This window comes from Nyctibius grandis, chromosome 4, assembly GCF_013368605.1.
Source record: "Nyctibius grandis isolate bNycGra1 chromosome 4, bNycGra1.pri, whole genome shotgun sequence".
NCBI lineage: Eukaryota > Metazoa > Chordata > Aves > Nyctibiiformes > Nyctibiidae > Nyctibius > Nyctibius grandis.
In genome coordinates, this window is record NC_090661.1 from 77,762 (window position 1) to 95,425 (window position 17,664).

Below are 17,664 nucleotides of genomic sequence, written 5' to 3' on the forward strand. Positions count from 1 at the left end.
ACGGAAGCAGAGCTCAGATCAGGACACAGCTCAGCCATTGGCATCTGTTGCCCTTGTGTTTTCTAATATGAAATTTTATAACACAAAGTTACAACTCCAGATACTTGTTTACACTCAGGCTCACATTATCGCTGGAGGGGGAGAGTAAATCACTGAGAAGTCTAAAAATAACCCGAAACCTTCCGCTGACAGGAAGGTTCTGTTATGTGCAGAAAGGGAAGTGTCTGACACGATGATCCTCTCTCGAAGTAGCCGTCAGGCAGTGACAGCAGCAGGGCCTCGTCTCGTCTTTTGGGTAGCTCTCAGTGTTGCTTGTCCTGAAACGTACCGTGGGACTCACAGTTTAGTGTCCCACGTGGCTTCTCCCGGGCTGGTGCCCCGCTGGATGTCCCTACGGCGAGGGGATAACAAAAGAGCTGTCACCACACCGAGTGTCAGTAATTAAGTGAACCTCTGTGTGCCAGCTTGGTACAAAGGGGCTTCATTCAGCCCCGCCGAGACCGCCCCAGCCTGACCCGCGCAGCGGGCGTCCGCTCCTCAGCTGCGCAGGAGGTCGGTGGGCCCGTGGAGAGGACGGACTTGGAGGGAGCAGGCTCAGCCCAGCCGCTGACGGAGCCTGCGGGCGCCCACGAGGATGTTTGCAGGTCCCGACTGCAGACCCTCTCCCAGGTGCCCACGGACGGCTGCATCCCGCTGCCCTGCCGCCACAGAGACCCACTTGTTTTACTTGGCCTCGAGGTGAAGCTCTCCTCCCCCGGTCAGTAACAGCTCTGAAGCAGCCACATCTTGTGTTTCTGGGCTGTTTTGTGGCGATTCACACACCTGGAGGTAGTGCAGTGCTTGACTGCAGCCCTTTCTTGGAGGGTCTCCTGAAGGCTCTCCAGATGAGACATAAAGCTGCCACGGTGAAGCTGCACACAGACCCAGGGCTCCTCTTGCCTGGAATGCTGGGGAAACACTGAGGCTTATTTGGCTTTATCTGGAATGTTTTTATTTTCTGAACAAGCCTTTTCCCTGGCGATGAAATGGAGGATTGGCAGGAGAGAGGCAAAGCCAGAGAGTATGGGAGTGAGACCAAGGAGACACCCACAGCACGGGAGGTGTGGCAGAAGTAGGACATTGCAAGAAGTGTCACACACCCCCAGGAGGGGCAGCAGGAAGCTGTGGGCTCCGGCTGCGTGGCTCATACCTTTTGCTACTGAGGCTTTTATAGCATCCTTGAAACCCCCGGGTAGCCCGAACTCGGAAGGAGCCCACGAAGGTGTCTTTGTTCAGCCCTCACCCAGGGCTAAACACCGACCTGCTGCTCTGTCACCCAACGTCCCCTCCCCGACCAAGACAGGGGATGGGAAAAGGAGGGAGACTCATGGGTTAAAATTTAAACAGAATTAATAAAGGAAACCAATATCAATGCTAATACAAAAGACACAAAATTATACTTAGCTTATGGAGTGGCAGCAAGTTCCTCCAGGGATCACAGCTGTTGAGGAGAAAGAAGGAGGAGGAGGAGGAGAATGAAGGAGATGAGAGCAGAGCCAAGAGCCCCCCATCCCCCCAGCTGCCCCATTTATAGTGCCCCTGAGGACAATGCCCCAGCACACACCTGTGGGCAGCCTGGGGCAGCTGCCCCGGGTTTAACTGCTGATGGCCTCGATCACCAGCCGCAGCTGGGCACAGCGTGGGACAGTGGGGGGCAGGAAAGGGATTCTGGACATTTTATCCCCACCAAACCACAACACAAGGGCACTGTGAAGCTTGCAGGCTTGTGTGGGGCTGGCAGCCACGGTGTCTGGGATGTTATCCGTGCACCTACGAGGCAATGCCTTCTCCGGAGACCCAAGCAAGAGCACGAAAGACCTGTCAAGCCACCTGCAGCCTCCCCTGCACGCGCCATCTAGGATTAATCACCGCACCCAGCTCTAACGAGAGCGGGGCAGGGGTGTTGCGATGGGGTGACAGACCAGCAAGGGGGAGCGCACCGGCAGCAGCGTGGAGAAACCCCCTTCACCGCAGGCTGCAAAAGCAGCTCTGGGGGAGAAACCGGAGCCAGAGGGTTGTGGTGGGACAGGGGAGCGTCTTGGTGCCAGGCTCCTCTGCCACGTCACCCCAGATGTCTGCACCTCAGGTCTGGGACGTGTTTTGATTATGGGCATCGTTGCACCGCCATCGCCTGCCGTGCCCCTGTCCACTGGTGCAACGAATATGCCAGTTCTTCACCTCTCTCGGCTGCAGTAGCCTCTGCTTCATCCCCCACCCCAGATTACCGACCAGTCCCTTGGAGCTGTTCCAACATCCACCAGCTGCTCTCAGCAGTGCCAAAAGACTTCTCTGCTGAAAAGCCAAGCTGTAAACACCACTCCATCACCCTCACAGGGGCTGGGCGTCGGTGGAGGCGCCGGGGACAACGGTGGTACCTGTGGCTCTGCCTTCCCAGGTGGTCCCGAACTGTGCTGCCTCGACCTGTGTCTGCCAGGAACGCCTGCGTGGCTCCTGCCTCGAGACACACGTTCAGGGGCTCGTGGGCTTGTCACCCGAGATGGCTGCGTGGGTGCCCAGAGACTGAAGCGCTCTGGCTTGGGAGAAGCAGGAAAGTCCCTATGGTGGGTAAATCGCCCCAATCACCAGCACAGGTCGCTGCTCCTGTCTGCTGAGCGGGTCTGCCCCGATGGCCGAGCGGTGCCTGGCAGCCACGTGTGGCACCTCTGGGAGACTTGTCAGTGGCCCGATACATCAATGCGGGGAGGGCACAGCGTGGCCACCGGCTGTGGCAGCATCGGTGCCTGCGCTGCCACGGGGAGCCGGGCCCTCGCGCTGGCCCCGAGGGACGCGAAGGGCTTTGCCGTACCTGGAAATCCAAGCTGGGGCTCCAAAGACATCACCCCGAAGGCGAGGCTGGGTTGGAGCGTGCTGGAGGCCCCGCGCCTGCCTCCATCGCACCGGCACAAACGTGTTTCTGCCCAGCACGGGGATGCCGTCCCGCGTCACACGCGGCCGGTGGCTCCTGGAAAGGGCCTGGGTCCGCAGGACACGTGCTCCGGCTTCCAGCCGAGAAGCCCAAGGAGCTCGGATGTTTTATGGGTCAGGAGCTCCCTGGACAACCCGCTGGCCAGCACCTGCCCTGCCAGCCCCGACCGGGGGCTGCTCCCAGCACCTCTCACCCTGGCCTCTGCCACCGCTTTCCGCCTGCCGCCCGGCCCACACGGCACACAACCCACAAAGGAAAACCCCGAGCGACAAACCCCAGCCCTGCGCAGGGGCGAGGCTGGGGAGCGGAACCGAAAGCCTGCGCTCCGGCCTGCCGCCTCGCTGCCCTGCGGACGCAGCCCCGGCCCCCCGGCCACCGGGACCCCGTGCCGAGGCGGGATGGAGGATTTAGGTAAGCCAGGCCCCTCGGAGCCCGTTCTGTGCCCAGGCTTCGTGCGGGGTCGTGCCTTCGGCAGCCTGGGGGAGCCTCATCCTTCCTCTGCCCCGGGGTCAGGTGGGGATGCTGCGGAGGGGCAGCGATGGAGCTGCTCTCCCTACCACACGTCCCCCCATCTCGGGGCACGAAGAGGGCCTGGGTGGCCAAGCGAGTGCTTGGCCGAAAATGGAGAGAGCTTGAGGGCAGGAAAGGGGCCGGGGCAGTGATGCAACCCCGGCTGCACGCAACAGACCGAGCGGCCCCCGGGTGCGGCACAACGTCGGGGGTGCTGGGAGTCCCCCCTGGCCGGGGCGGGGGACGCGGGTTCAGGGCAGCAGCCGTGCTGTGGGGGCATCCCCCCGCTTCCCGACGTGAGGGCAGCGAGATGCCGGGGGGGGCGGCCAAGGTGGCGAGGGGAAAGTGCGAGGAGAAAGCTTTGCCCTCTCTCTGCCGCTCCGGGTGTGCGGAAAGCGCCGAGGTTTGGCTCTCCCGTGCCAGGACTTGCGCTGGGATGAATTTAAGGGCTGGTAAAGGTTTCTCTGTGAGCCAGAGGTGGGGAGCAGGGCAGGCAGGACCCCGCTGCCAGCGGCCCCCCCACAGCTCGGGAAGGCTGCGCGGTGCAGTGGGCGCAGCCTGCGCTGGGGATCGGGCGCAGGGGAGGGTGCTCAGGGCCACCCCAGCCCCGGGGGGGGCTGGCACCTGGCTGGCAGAGGCTGCCGTGACGCCGGTTCTGCTCCCGAGGGTTCAGGAGCAGCACGAGGCTGCTCGGGGGTGCACAGGCAGGGGGGCAGCCGGGGGCTGGGGTGCCCAACCCGGGTCTCTCCGCGCAGACGCTTTGCTGGCAGAACTGGAGCAGAGCTCCCGCCCGGCCCCCAAGGATGGCGTGCTGCCGGCACCAGGCTCCTGCAAGCAGGATCTGGCTGCGGCCGGGCCCCCAGCGCCCCGTGGCCCCAAGCCACCAGCCTCGGCGGCCCTGAAGGTAACGCCTCAGCGCGGTGGGGCTGGTGGGTGAGACCCTGCTCAGCTCGTGACAGGGGTGGTGGTGCCGGGCAAGCACCGAAGGGCGCAGGGGAGCATCCTCCGGGCTCGGCCGCGAGGGTTTGTCCTTCCAGGTGCAGCTGCCGCCTCAGGCTCAGCCCCCGGGAGAGGCTTTGCAGACGGTGTACAGGTAAAACACGGCTGTGGGAGGGCAAAGCCATCTGGGGCTCCCCCTTTCTATCGCTTGCATGTGACCTCCAGGGTCACCCTGCCTCCTGCACGTCCCCCCCAAAAACCAGGTCCTTCCACGAGCTGGGGTGGGGGACTGTATCCTGCAGCACTGCTGGGGCGAGAGCTGGGCTTCCAGCAGCCCCCTCCCCGCCGTGTGCCGCCACCACGTCCCCAGGGAGGCCCCTGTCCCCTGCTGTGGCCTGTGGGGACAGGGCAGCGTCTTGGGGGTGGTGGGTTCTCGGTCCTGGGCACCCTCAGCCTCGGGGTGCCAGCCACAGCATCCCTCGCTCTCTGCCGTGCCCAGCAGCCCCACACCGGCCCCGCAGCCGCTACCGCCCTCGCCCCCAGCCACGGTGGCCGCCCGGCAGCTGGACGAGCTCCTGGCCGCCCTGGGCCCCACGCAGAGCAAGGTGAGCCTTGTCCCTAGGGGAGAGGAGGGGGGCCCGGCCCTCCCCCGGCCATCACACCCTCCCTCCCTGGTGGCTGCGGGGCTGGGAGCCGGGGGGCCAGCGGGACCCGAGCCCTCGCTGGACAACATGCTGGGCAGCCTCGCGCGGGACCTGCAGGAGCTGGGCATCGCGGCCGCCCCGGCCGGCGTCTGCGCCGCCTGCCGCAAGCCCATCGCCGGCAAGGTGAGCCCACACCCCCACCCCACACACCTTCCCCTCGCCCCTCAGCATCCCTGGGAGCTGCTCCCGCTGTCCCCCGCCTCCCCGCAGGCGCTCACTGCCCTGGGCAGAGCCTGGCACCCCGAGCACTTCACCTGTGCCCGCTGCGGGCAGGAGCTGGGCGGGCAGCCCTTCTTCGAGCGGGGTGGGCAGGCATACTGCGAGGAGGACTACCACCAGGCCTTCTCCCCCCGCTGTGCCTACTGCGCCGGCCCCATCCGTGAGGTGAGACCCCCCGGCGTCCCCACGCTGCCCCCCGCCGCCGCCAGCCGCCTCACCTCGCCTCGTCCCGCAGAAAGTCCTCACGGCCCTGGACCAGACCTGGCACCCTGAGCACTTCTTCTGTGCCCACTGCGGGAAGGTGTTCGGTGATGACGGTATGTCCCAGGGGACAGGTGTGGGTCCTGCCACCATTGCTCCCATCCTGGGTACCCCCCGCATAGCCCTGCCCTCGCACCCGCCCCGGGTACCCCCCCCGTAGCCTTGCCCTCGCACCCACGCCCTAGCCCAGCCCTGGTGCCCATTGCCCCATCCAACATCCCCCCCTGGCCTTTCCCTTGCCTCCTACCCCGGGCACCCCCACGGCCATGCCCCCCTGCCCGCCTCCCCCCAGGGGGGTGCTCACCCTGACGCCCTCCCCGCAGGTTTCCACGAGCGGGGCGGGAGGCCCTACTGCCGCCAGGACTTCCTGGCCCTGTTTGCCCCGAAGTGCCGGGGCTGCGAGCGCCCCGTGACGGACGATTACCTGTCGGCCCTGCGGGGCGTCTGGCACCCTGAGTGCTTCGTGTGTGTGGTGAGTGGGCGGCGGCGGGCAGGGATGCGGGGGGAGCGTGTTCCTGTGGCCGTGCCAGCCGTCCCTGTCTCCTTCCCCCAGGAGTGCCTGAGCGGCTTCGCCAGCGGCTCCTTCTTTGAGCTGGAGGGTCAGCCCTACTGCGAGCTGCACTTCCACCAGCGGCAGGGCAGCGTCTGCCACGGCTGCGGCCGCCCCGTGACCGGCCGCTGCATCACGGCCGCGGGGCGCAAGTACCACCCCGAGCACTTCGTCTGCGCCTACTGCCTGGGCCAGCTGCAGAAAGGCTCCTTCCGCGAGCGCGGCGACAAGACGTACTGCCGGGCCTGCCATGACAAGCTCTTCCTCTGACCGCCGGCCCCAGCCGCCCTTCTGCCTGGCTGCATGTCCCCGCTATCGTCCCCCACCATCGGCAGCCCTGGCACCGTCCCTGCTGAGCCAAACATCCCTCGTGTTGTCACACCGTCCGTGTCACTGGCATTGGCCCTGCTGAGCCAAACGTCCCCAGCGTTGTCCCTGCCAAGCCAGACACCCCGGCCATCGTTCCTTGTCCCCCTCGCCCAAGGCGTTCCTGGCGCTGTCCCGGCCAAGCCACACGTCCTGGCCATCGTCCCCTGCACCTGAAGCAATAAAACCCCTGGCCCTGCCTTTGCGCCGCTCGCTGGTGGCTTTGGGGATGAGGGTGCAAGGCAAGGGGCCGGCCCAGCACCCCCACAGACCCGCATCCTGCTACCGCAGGGTAAAATCGCTGAAAACTTCCCCACAGCAACGCAGCTTCAGTAAAAAGCTGGTTTGAAGCAGAAGCCAGAAAACTGCTTCCAAAAAGTTACTTCCACGAATTTACATAATTTCTTTCTCTTCCTTTTCACACGCACGCGTGGGTGAAAGCCAAGCGAGTGACCGCGGTGTGTCAGCCTGGCTTCGGTATTCCCCAGGAAGGGACGAGCACGTCTGCAGCCCAGCCCTGCTCTGCAGCAGCAGCCCGGGCTCCCTGAGCCAGGGTTTTTAAGGAAAAAATTATGCAAGGAAATTATGGTATTTCCTCACTTGTACAAAGTCTACCAGCTGCAAGAGGAGTGGGAAATTCAGGGAAAGGCTTCGCAGCGGGAAGCCCCGACCCTCTGGGGAGAGGGAGGGCTCTCAGCTCCCTCCTGAGCAGCCCCAAGCGCCCTGCAGAAATCATTAGGAGCTCCCTACAAAGCAAAGTTTCTGTGCTTTTTATTTTTCCTCCAATCTTTTGCTAGGAAGAGGAGGAAATGTCACTGCAGCCCAAGAAAGGGTTTGGCAAAGTGGCACTTTCAGAGCCAGAACGCTCCAGAGCGGAGCCCTGCCCCTGGAGGAGACACTTGGTCCCAACTACAAAGCTAAAACCACCGAGGTAGCAGCCTTAGGTGGAAGGCAGAGACACACTTTAAAAACTTTATTTATATAAAAAAATCACTTTGTTTTAAAAGCATTACAAGAGTGTGCACAGGAATCAGACAAGGAACAGCTTGTTGCTCCCCGTTGCCCTCCTCCCTATCCCCACTCTCCCCCTGGGCAGGGGTGGCCCAGGAGAGCCAGGGCAGGGGAGGAGAGAAGGGGGAAGCTTTTTTTGGTTCATTTGGAATTAAAAATTAAAAAAGGAATTAGTGTTTTACATATTTAAAGGAAAAGAGAAGAGTTAGACCCTAGAACAAAACCAAACCGCGCTGAGGTGGGGCTGGAGCCAGGGAGGGCTCCGCCAGAGCTGGGAGCTGCTGTGGGGCAGAGGAGCGGGCAGGAGCAGGGCACAGTTCTGCCTGCTGCCCCCTCCCCGCGTGAGCCCACCAGGCTGGGGAGGGCTCCTGCTCCGTCTGCAGCCTCCTACAGAGGCTTCCAGTTGCACAGGGAGCCCAAGGGCTCCCCAAAAGATCACAGCACTTGGATGTGCCCCCCCCCACCACAGCAGAGGGGAGCAGGATGCGTCTGTCCGAGCTCCCGGGGCACCCCAGGAGAGGATGCAGATGAGAGCCCTGCACCCCAACAGTGCAGGCAGGGGGCTGGGATCCCAAAAACAGGCTTCCAGCCCCACTGCAGCCCAGGAAACACCCCTTCCCAGTGAAGAAACCAGACAGTACGATTCCAGGAGCTATTTCACAGTGGCAAAAGAAAGGCACATGTCAAGAGAAAGTCCGAGGGGCACCGCTGCAGGCAGCCGGCATGAGAGGGGGATTCTGGCTCTGCCTGCGCTGGCTCCTCGCGCCGGGCACACGCTGCACCCCGAGCAGCCTGCCCCTCGCCAAAAGCCCTGCCGCATCTCCTCCATCCGGGGGGAGGCCCACCCCAAGCCCCCACACCGACCATCTTCCCCCATGTAAGGATCCCTCCTCACACAAGCACCGGGTGGGGGCCAGCGGCCCCATCCAGATCCCTCCACAGGATCCGGAGCCAGATCCCCCCTTCCCATGCCCCCAAAGCCTCATCTAGAGCAAAGCAAGAGAAATTATTGCTGTTTTTCCCTCCCCTCATCCCACCATGACTCCAGCCCCCCTCACCCTGGTCCCACTGCCGCCAGGGAGGGATGCTCCTGTTGTCCCCACAGCCCTGGCTGAAGAGTGATCCTGCACAAAAATATATCCTGTAGGCAACAAAGAAAAACCACCCCAAAAAAAGGCGGCAGGCGAGGTCCCAGTCTCTGTCCCTGCAGACATCTCTGAGCGGAGGGAAGGTGGGGGAGTGAAGGCAGTTCCTGGCCAAGGCAGAGATCGGAGTCCTTGTGCAGCATTTGCCAGTCGATTCGGCAGACTCGGGCAGCAGGGTTTGACTCTCTGGAGGAAGGAGGTGGTGGAGGACAGGGAGGAAGAGCTGTCGGCTGAGGTGTCCCGGAACGGGGAGGTGCAGCGGTCTGGAGGAGGCAGAGTGGCCCAGGCTGCCCGGGGGGGCCCAGGCGTTTGGCTGGCTAGTTGGCACAGATGGTCCAGCAAAAAATCCAAGAGTAAGACAAGGTAAAAGTCGGTCCATTCCACCACGAAGAGTTATATATATATATTTATATAATATATTATCAACCCAAACTGAGTGGAGGCGGGGACGGCAGCTAGATCTTCTGCTGTGGAGAGAGAGGGAGAGACGTTAGCACGGCCCGAGAGCGAGCGAGCAGCGGCAGCGTGATCACGGCCCCGACGGCTCGGGCAGCGATTGCAGGCAGCAGCGATCAGAGCAGGATTTGGCTGGCCAAAGCACCCCTGACAGCGCAGCAGGATCTGTCACCGCTGTTCAGATTGGGCAGGACGCTGCGGGACATACCGACACAGGGGAGAACACAGCAGCATCCTCCTCCGCCGCCTCTAGCTCAGGCTGCGATTCCTGCCCCTCCTCCTGCTGCGGACACACGGGGTTAGTAGGGGCGATGGGGTGGGGCGGGGGGTTAGTCGGGGCAGCCCAGTTCTCCCCTCCTCCTGCCAGCCAGGACGGCAATGTGTCATCTCCCACACCCCAGCCCCGCTCACCCTTCCCTCCCTAGGAAGGGCTGCTCACCATCAACGGTGCTGCCTTCACCGGCTCCATGTCTCCGAGGTCACCAGGTCGGTCCAGTGTCCTGCTGTGGTCCCTCTCATTGAGTGTGGAATAGTTGTCTGGGGCAGGAGAGGGGACAGTCAGTCACGTCACCTCCATGGAAGGCAGCACCATCCCCACAGGAGATGTGAGCTCTGCCCCCTCCCAGCACACCAAGGAGGCAAGACACCCCCTTCCTGTCCCTCTCCTACCTGGTCCCATGTTGCTCATCTGGATCTCCTCCCGGGAGGATTTCTTGTCTACAAGCACGGGAGAGCAGCGGATCAGACACAGCCCCCGCAGCCACGACAGCAGAGGAGCCCCCGCCTACCACAGCTGGAGGAGCCCAGACCCAGCCGCAGCACTGCTGACCCCAGGGCGCTGCAGGACCCACATTAACTGCCCGCCTCATTCCTAGCCCTGAGAAGCCATCTAAAGCCCAGACCCACGGCCTTGCGTAAGCAGCTGTGGCTCCCATGAGAGCCAGAGCTGAGCAGCAGGCAGGGGACAAAGCCCAGCTGTTCTGGGTACCCACAAGGTGGAAGGATGACAGCGGGGACAGGTGCTGAAGGGAAGGCACGTACCTGGTTTTTGGTTCCTGTCGATGAGAGGCAAGGTGCTGTCATCAAACGAGTTGCCCCCCTGGGTCCGAGAGGGATTGCTCAGGTTCACCTGGAGCATCAGACAGCGACCACTCACACCCTGGCCCAGACAGTCCTCCACCAGCACATCCCACCCCTCCAGTCCCAAGACCAGGACAGACCCAGGAACCCTCCCACAGCCCTTCAACAAGGGGCCCAAGGCAACCAGAGGGTGCTCCAGAGCCCATGGCTGCACCCACATTAGAGTGGAGGTGGCCTGCCTGGACTGGGGCAGCACCCAGCCCTTGGGAAGCAGCAACAGTCCCAGCTTTTGGGAAAGAAACCGAGCCCTGGAGAACCTTGTTCTTCAGCACTGCCACAGCAGCTCCTATCCTGCCTGCAGATCTGCATGTGTATGTGTGGGATACAGAGATTAAAGCTTTACAGAGCGTTCCTTCCTCAGCAGAGGCTTCCTGCCTGCCACCCGCTGCAAAGCAGCAGAGCGGACACCTTCCAGGGTCTCCAATCCCACCAGCAGGGTAAGAGCTGAAATTGAGTGCTGCTGAGCTCCAGGAACACCCTTCTCCCTGCTGCAGGACCCTACCTGCTGCCCCAGCCTCCACAGGGCATCCCCATACCTGGAAATCTGACTTCTTCCAGCCTTCCTTCTCCAGGGGCTTCCGCAGCTCTTTATATCCCCAGACTGTCTGCAAGACGAGGGCAGCTGCTCGGACTTCTCTCTCTGAGCGGTTCCTAGAAAGAGGTGAGGGAAGAGACGTTTGGAAATACCCACAGCCTCGAGGAAGCTCCTGGAGAAGCCCCTCTCTGCCCCTCGCATTATCCTTCGAGCAGAGCCTACCCAGACTTGTTGATTAGCACCAGCTTCTCAATCCCCTGCGTTTCCCGCAGCTTCTTGGCAGCCTCAAGGTTGTCTACAATGACTTCATTGATGGTGTTGAGGATTGACACCACTGTGTCCTCAGAGAGGTTTTTGGCTGGGGTCTGCTGGCCTCCAGGCAGGTTCTTCACTAGGTTGGGGATGGCGTGTTTACCTGGGAAGGGGAAAGAGCTGGGCGTGAGCAAGCGAGGAAGAGGACGGCAAGGGGAAAAACATCACTGCAGAAGGACCAGGGACAGGTGACCAGCTTCGGTGTTCCTCTCCATGGAGCACAGGACATGCTGCTCTGGGAGAGGAGCAGTAGGTGGACACTGGGCTGACGCCACGCCCACACGCTTCCTCAGCCACCGAGCTCAGGAGGAAGCTCCTGCCTAGCCCAGACAGACCCAGAGAGCAGGACCCTCCCCTGCAGAGCCCTCACCTATCAGCTCTTTGTTCCGCAAGTCGACGGCCAGGTTGCGCAGGGCTCCGGACGCCGCTTTCACCACCCGCTCGCTGTCGTGGGTCAGGAGGTCGGCGATGGCGGAGAGCCCCTTCTCCTGGCGCAGCGCCGAGCGGATGTACCGGCCGTACTGCGGGGACAGCAGAGCACCGCGGTGTAACCGGGGCACAGTCCTGGGGCTGGGGGCACCGCTGGGAGCCCCACCACCCACCCGCGCCTTGGGAGCTGAGGGTCCTGGCTGCACCCACAGCGAGACAGACTGCAAAGGTCCCACTCCTGCCCCAAAGCCCCCGTGCAGGCCAGGCAAGCAAGATTTCCCAGCGGGTCTTTCCCTACACACCCAGGGAACGCAGGTCAAGCCTTCATCCCCTGCCCCCAGCCCGTGGAAGGGCAGGGGGCCGGCTGCAGGCAGGGACACGGACAGGCAGCACAGAGCCCTGCACAGCACAGGAGAGACCTGGCCCACACCTGAGCTGTGCTGCTGAACGAGCCACGCACAAAGCCAACAGCCTGACGCGGCAGAGCCCCGGCCCCCCGCAGCTCTGCGGGTACCCCGAGGGCGATGCCCCCCGCTCCCCAAGGCCCCTGCCCTGCGACACAACCACCGCGGGCACGGGCAGCTCCAGAGCACTCACCGTCCAGCTGCCGGCGCACAGGTTCTGAATGGCTCCTGCCGAAGCCTCTAGGATGGCTGGAGTCTTGCTTTCCTTTAGAAGGGAGATGTATATCCGGACCACTTCGGGCTGGAAGAGGAGCTCGTAGCCTGCCAGGAGAGCACAGGGAGGAAGGACTTACTGGAGGGCTCTGCCAGAGGAGCACTGCTGGGCAGACGAGGCTGGAAGCTTTGACCCAGGCTCACGGCTGCACCCTTGGTACAGAGTGGGCCAGGCTGCCCCACAGCACCGAAACCCCAGCCCTGGCCAGGGATGCCATGGCTGCTGCCTGCAGTCCCCCATGCACCGCTGAGGCTCAGGAGAGGTATGGGCCGAGCCGCAGCACTGCTGCCATCAGCAGGGGCTCCTCAATTCCAGCACAACACCTGGCTGAGAAGTACCCAGCCCAGGCAGGGGCACTTGGGGGGGCAGCAAACTCGGCAGCCGGGTCTGTGGTAGCAAAAGGCGCAGCCCAGGCTCTCAGCAGAGGGAAGGGGAACACCCCGAGCAAGTGGCACCAACACCACATTGAAGGAGCCTGGGTCCAGCTCATCCTCAGAGACGGAGGCACACGGTCTCCAGCTCTCCACTGCCCCACAAGCAGGCAGGGACCAGGCCTTCAAGCATTAACTCTTCGTGGAAACGTACGCCCAGAAGTGACCCGTAAAGCAGCGGCGAGATTGCAGTTTACAGTTGCGAGGCCAGGTTTTCCATCTTGCTCTGTCTCGGCTGTGGTGAGGGATGTCCCCAGCCCCCAAAGACGGAGCAGGTGGCTTCTTGGGCTTCCACCAGCGATGGGTGCTGACTCTTCCCACAGCCCAGGTCAGCCTGAGGAGCCACCACCGCCTATCTGAGCTGCTCACAAGGTCAGGTCTGTTCTAAGTTTCCTTGTGATTCTTCTAGCTTGACTCTTTGTACCCCTGGGAGCTCCAGGGTCCTCCCAGGAACCACAGGGTGTTTTGGGGCAGAAGGAGCTGAACTCAAGCCCTGGGCTGATGCCCACTGCTTGGCCAACCAGAGAGGGGCTGCGATTCACAGCCCTCCAGGCAAAACACTTGTGCCCAGAGGCTTCTTAGAACGACCCTTCCTCACGCTGGAGAGCACTTTAAGGCAGGGTTTTTTGGCTTTAAATCCTGCCTGTTCTTCATGCCCAGAAGAGCAGACAAGAGGGCAATTGTGCTGAGAAGTCCGAGACCACCCCAGAGGGCTACCCTCCCGAGGGCTGTGCCACCATGCTGCCCCTCAGTCCCTAGGGCAACAGTTCCCTCCGCAGCCCCAGGAAGCCTGTCTTGAGGTAGCACCGACCTCCTCCAAGCACAAGCACCCTCACAACTGCCTGTGGCAGGGGTAGTGTTTTAACAGGCACCTGGGCAACCAGAAACATACCTCCTCCAAGCCAAACCTCTGCCCACGTGAGAGGCTCACTTCAATGGGAAATCAGTTCTACCCACCCCTCTCCTGGACCGCTTGGGGAAAAGCCGCCCTGCACACCCAAGCCCCACGCAAACCCATCGAGGAACGTACCTTTGGCTGGAGTTGTTCTTTTGGGAAAATCCACAGTATCAGCACCAGGGTCTTCTGGGAGCTTTTTACCTTCAAAGGGCAAGCAGAGAGGTGTAAGACACCTCCTCTCCCCACCCATCTCAGCCCAACAGCTCTTTGCCACTTGCGACAAGAACAAGCCCAGAGGCGAGCTGAAGCCAAGCCACCAGCACGTCCCAGGAGGGGACGTCAAGGGCGTTAGCCACACTGCAGGCAGCACGTGCCCGGCTAGTGGGAGAACAAAGAGAGCTAGAGAAAGCACCCAATCAAACCACGGACAAATTAAAACCAAGAACGCACTCACCTCTGGAGAACCATTCGTCTATTGGCGAAGCGGAGAGAAGGACAGGAGAGAGGGGAGGCAGGAGGAGAGAAGTGCCAACAGCATCATGGAGCAGATCATTTGGCAAGAAAGCAAAGGGAAGGGGCAACAGAGGAGAGAAGGGAAGGCGTGGAGTTAGTGGACATTATCCATCACCATCCCACCACCACAGAAACCCACCATTAGCTTGTGTCAAATGCTTTGGGTAAGCCAAGCAGTAGCTCCCAGGGCCAGGGGAGGCACGGACCACCGCGTCCCCAGGGAAAGCTGCCTTCACACACGAGACACCAGCGTAGGAGCACAGAGACCCCAGACCACCCCCAGGCTCCACTGTAGCAGATCCGTCCGTATCCCACCTCCCTCCATGCTGCTGCCACCCAACGAACCTTTGCCCTTCTTGGCACCAAAGCAGCTCGCAGCGTGGGGCCCAGCGTTGTTGGCAGGGGCCAGGGGTGTCTCCTGGTAGCGCTCGGCATGGGGGATCTCACGGTGGACTTGGTAGGACAAGTTCCTCAGCAGGCACACACAGTTCTCCACCAGCTAGAGAGAAAGCCAGACAGTTTGACTCGGAGCAGCACATGCCCATCCCACGTCTGTGAGTGAGGGCCCCGTCACAGCTCGCAACCCAGAGCCGGGCCAAGGGGGTCTGAACTGGGACCAGGGGGACACGCAGCTCCATCTCAGATGGAGCTGGAGCACACCCCCATCCCCAAGCGGGCACGGCCAGTTCCGTGGACATGATTCCATACTCTGTTGGGCCAAAAATCTCTGCCACAAGCACAAAAGGTCCAAGGAAAGGCTCAAGGAAAATTCAAGCCAGCGCCTCGTCAAGGCAGATCTGGGAGCCCTGAGCCATGGAGCACCAGCGTGGGGACGGGTGACACCGCTAGGCCCTGTTGGAGGGCCAGTGTTCCTGCTGCAAACTGCAGGCCGAGTGCCACACACCTCCTGGTCAAACAGCACCCAGCTCACACCCACGCAGCCGCTCTCCCCACGTGGAGATCGGAAAGGCGTGAGCCTGGGCTAGGTTTCCCCAAGCTAGTCCTGTCAGACCAAGTCCCTCCCTGGTGAAGATTCCCACCATTTATTCTTCATCCATCTTGGGACGAACCCAGCTTCAGCTGCCACGAAGAGCAGAGCACTGCTCGAGCTGGCTGACAAGGGCAGGGCTCTGCGTGCGCCCTGACAGCACCCCGCCGCGGTACCTTGCTGTCCGAGTCCTTCTGGCCGATCTCGGACTGGACGATGTAGATCAGGGCATCCACCAGCCCGTCACACTCCCGCAGCTTCCGACGGGCCTCGCTCCGCTCTGAGCTCACGTTCCTGGCGGGCAGGAGAGAACCATCGTGGGAGAGACAGCTGAGGGCAGGCGAGGAGCAGCCCACACCCAGCAGAGCTCAGACCACAGAAAAGCTCCTGCAGCTCCCCTCCACCGAGAGAAACTCCTCCAGAATCAAGGACTGCTTCACCAGTAGCTGTCCTAGGAGAGCAACGGCTCCACAGCTCTCCTTTGGTAGCCCCAGAAAGCTACCAGGAACAGCCAGGAAGGAGGTTACGGCAGCCCCCACCCTCGCCAGCTCTCTGGCAGCCCCCCTCCCGTACCTAAGGCAGCCAGCGGTGTTGGTGAGCACCGACTCCCACTCGATATGGCGGGGTTTTGAGTCCTCGTTGGGTTCCCGCTCCCAGCCGGAGCGGGGAATGACCACCTCATCGGTCAGAGCGTGTAGCGCGTGATCCACAATGGCCATCTTGATGGAGTCGTGTGAGGACAGGTTCCACAGTGTTCCTGCAATGCCACAGGCAGGAGGTGATCAATCAGACCATGTGGGCTTAGAAACCCGCGCTGCGCATCCCTCACCCAACGGGCCAGCCCCTCCTCTCCTCCCTGGAGCCATTACCTGTGATGACCTCTGTGAGGTCCATGTCATGGGCCTTCCGCAGCAGGCGCACCAGCGCGGGTACCCCATCGCAGTTCTTGATGGCGATCTTATTGTCCTGGTCCTTGCCGAAGGAGATGTTCTTGAGGGCTCCACAGGCGCCGTAGTGCACCTCTTTCTTGGGGTGGTCTAGCAGCCCCACCAGCACGGGGATGCCCTTCAGCTTGCGCACCTCCGTCTTCACCTTGTCGTTACGGTAGCAGAGGTGCTGCAGGTAGGCGGCCGCGTTGGACTTGACGGTGTCCAGGCGGAAGCTCAGCATGGCTATCACCTCCGGCAGCTCCGGCTGGCGCCAGTTGCCCGGGGCCGGGCCCCCCTTCCGCAGGCTGTCCAGACTAGCCAAGCTGCCCCGCTCGTGCTGAGCCAGAGGGGCCCAGTAGTACCGGTCGGGGGCCACTTCATCCACCAGCATGTCTTCATAACTCCTAGGAGAGAGGGCAGCAGGCGTCAGCGTGAGCCCTGGCCCCGGGGGGATGCTGCGTCCCCTCCAACCCACCAGAGACGGGCTGAAGCGCACGCAGGGTCTAGTCACCACCACCCCGCTGGAGCGCGCCGAGCGGGCTCCCACCGCGGGCTGGGGGCCAGGCGCAGGGCGGCGGCGGGCACCCTCCTGCTCCCCACGCAGGGTCCAGCAGGGTCTGTCGCTGCAGGAGGCCACCCCGCGTGTCCCAGGCCCGCTCGGGAAGCAGGCGGCTGTTCCCCAGGAGAAGGCAGCCCCAACAGCTACTCCAGTCCCTTCCCTCCCACCCACCTGGGCTTCAGGACAGAGGCTGGGTCCTGGTCTCTGCACGACCCCCACGAGGCAGGAGCCAGCCCCAGAGGCACAGGGACCCGCCTGGGCACGTGGCCACCAGAGGGCAAGTCCCCGCCAGGATGGCGCTGGGAGGGCAAGGCTCCCAGTGCTCCCCAGCCCCCGGCACCCCTCTGCGGGCACAGCCAGCGCCAGGCCACCCCCTGCTCTGCTACGGCATCCGGCTGCCCCCAGCACCGCACCCCGTCACCCCCAGTGCCCCCAGTGCCCAGGGCACACAAGCTGCTGCCAGACCGAGCCACTGCCGTTATCTCAGAGCACTGTGGCTAGAGCAAAGATTTTTACCCACAACAGGGCTCAGACCCTCTTGCCTGCAGACGCCTGGCGATACACCAAGTTGCATGGATGCCCAGGGGATGGGCTCAGTCGGGCATCGAGAGACACCCGGGCTCCAGGGATCAACCCCACCGCTCCCAGCTCAGGCAGGGGAAGAGCCGCGGCCCCACAGCCCCAGCAGCACTGGGAATGAGCCCCAACAAGCACGTGGAAACCGAAACAAAGTGCAACCAGTCCCCCATGTGCCAAGGTGATGTCTAACGTCCCCAGAGCACGCACCGCACAACATCCCGGATTCTCGCCCTCTTTCTGTAGTCACTGGCAGCATCATCCTTCCCCCACCCAGGCAGAGGAACCCAGCGACTTCCAGCAGAAGGGGTTGGAGGGAACTTGGCCCTTAAACGGAGGGGCCTGACGGCTGCTGTCACCCCTGCTGTGCCAGGGCACTGGGGACACACGGCCAAGGGCCAGGTCGTGAGCCAGAGGATGGTACCTCACTGCCCCGGGGACTGCCCAGCACCTCCCGCGCTCCCAACTGAGGCGCACGGTGCTCAGCACACCACGCCAGCCACCCCCACCGTCCCCGCAGCAGGACATGGCAGGAGCGAGGCGCGGCCGA

The 17,664-nt window shown here is 62.7% G+C and overlaps 2 protein-coding genes across 9 annotated transcripts in view; one reads left to right on the plus strand and one right to left on the minus strand.

Annotated features, from left to right (window-relative positions):
* Positions 1–3,303: 3,303 nt before the first annotated feature.
* On the plus strand, positions 3,304–6,495 carry LPXN (leupaxin). Its single transcript, XM_068399353.1, has 8 exons — positions 3,304–3,376; positions 4,231–4,379; positions 4,513–4,568; positions 4,914–5,241; positions 5,329–5,502; positions 5,573–5,654; positions 5,922–6,070; positions 6,152–6,495. The coding sequence occupies exons 1-8, from the start codon at positions 3,364–3,366 to the stop codon at positions 6,416–6,418; spliced, it is 1,218 nt and encodes a 405-aa protein (XP_068255454.1). The 5' UTR covers positions 3,304–3,363; the 3' UTR covers positions 6,419–6,495.
* Positions 6,496–7,472: 977 nt separating this feature from the next.
* CTNND1 (catenin delta 1) overlaps positions 7,473–17,664 on the minus strand; it is a 32,399-nt gene continuing 22,207 nt past the window's right edge. For 4 of the 8 annotated variants that reach the window (XM_068397707.1, XM_068397704.1, XM_068397705.1 and 1 more), the window contains exons 7-20: positions 15,920–16,383; positions 15,624–15,807; positions 15,227–15,344; positions 14,408–14,561; positions 14,004–14,021; positions 13,682–13,750; positions 12,140–12,267; positions 11,484–11,634; positions 11,024–11,216; positions 10,803–10,917; positions 10,168–10,255; positions 9,796–9,843; positions 9,566–9,663; positions 9,290–9,409 (exon numbers count right to left, since the gene is read on the minus strand). In XM_068397707.1, the coding sequence (XP_068253808.1) occupies positions 9,305–9,409; positions 9,566–9,663; positions 9,796–9,843; positions 10,168–10,255; positions 10,803–10,917; positions 11,024–11,216; positions 11,484–11,634; positions 12,140–12,267; positions 13,682–13,750; positions 14,004–14,021; positions 14,408–14,561; positions 15,227–15,344; positions 15,624–15,807; positions 15,920–16,383 (1,933 nt within the window). In that variant the 3' untranslated portion in view covers positions 9,290–9,304. Of the gene's footprint in view, positions 9,138–9,289; positions 9,410–9,565; positions 9,664–9,795; positions 9,844–10,167; positions 10,256–10,802; positions 10,918–11,023; positions 11,217–11,483; positions 11,635–12,139; positions 12,268–13,681; positions 13,751–14,003; positions 14,022–14,407; positions 14,562–15,226; positions 15,345–15,623; positions 15,808–15,919; positions 16,384–17,664 lie in introns of those variants that run through there. The other 4 variants (XM_068397708.1, XM_068397709.1, XM_068397711.1 and 1 more) reach the window with 4 other exon arrangements.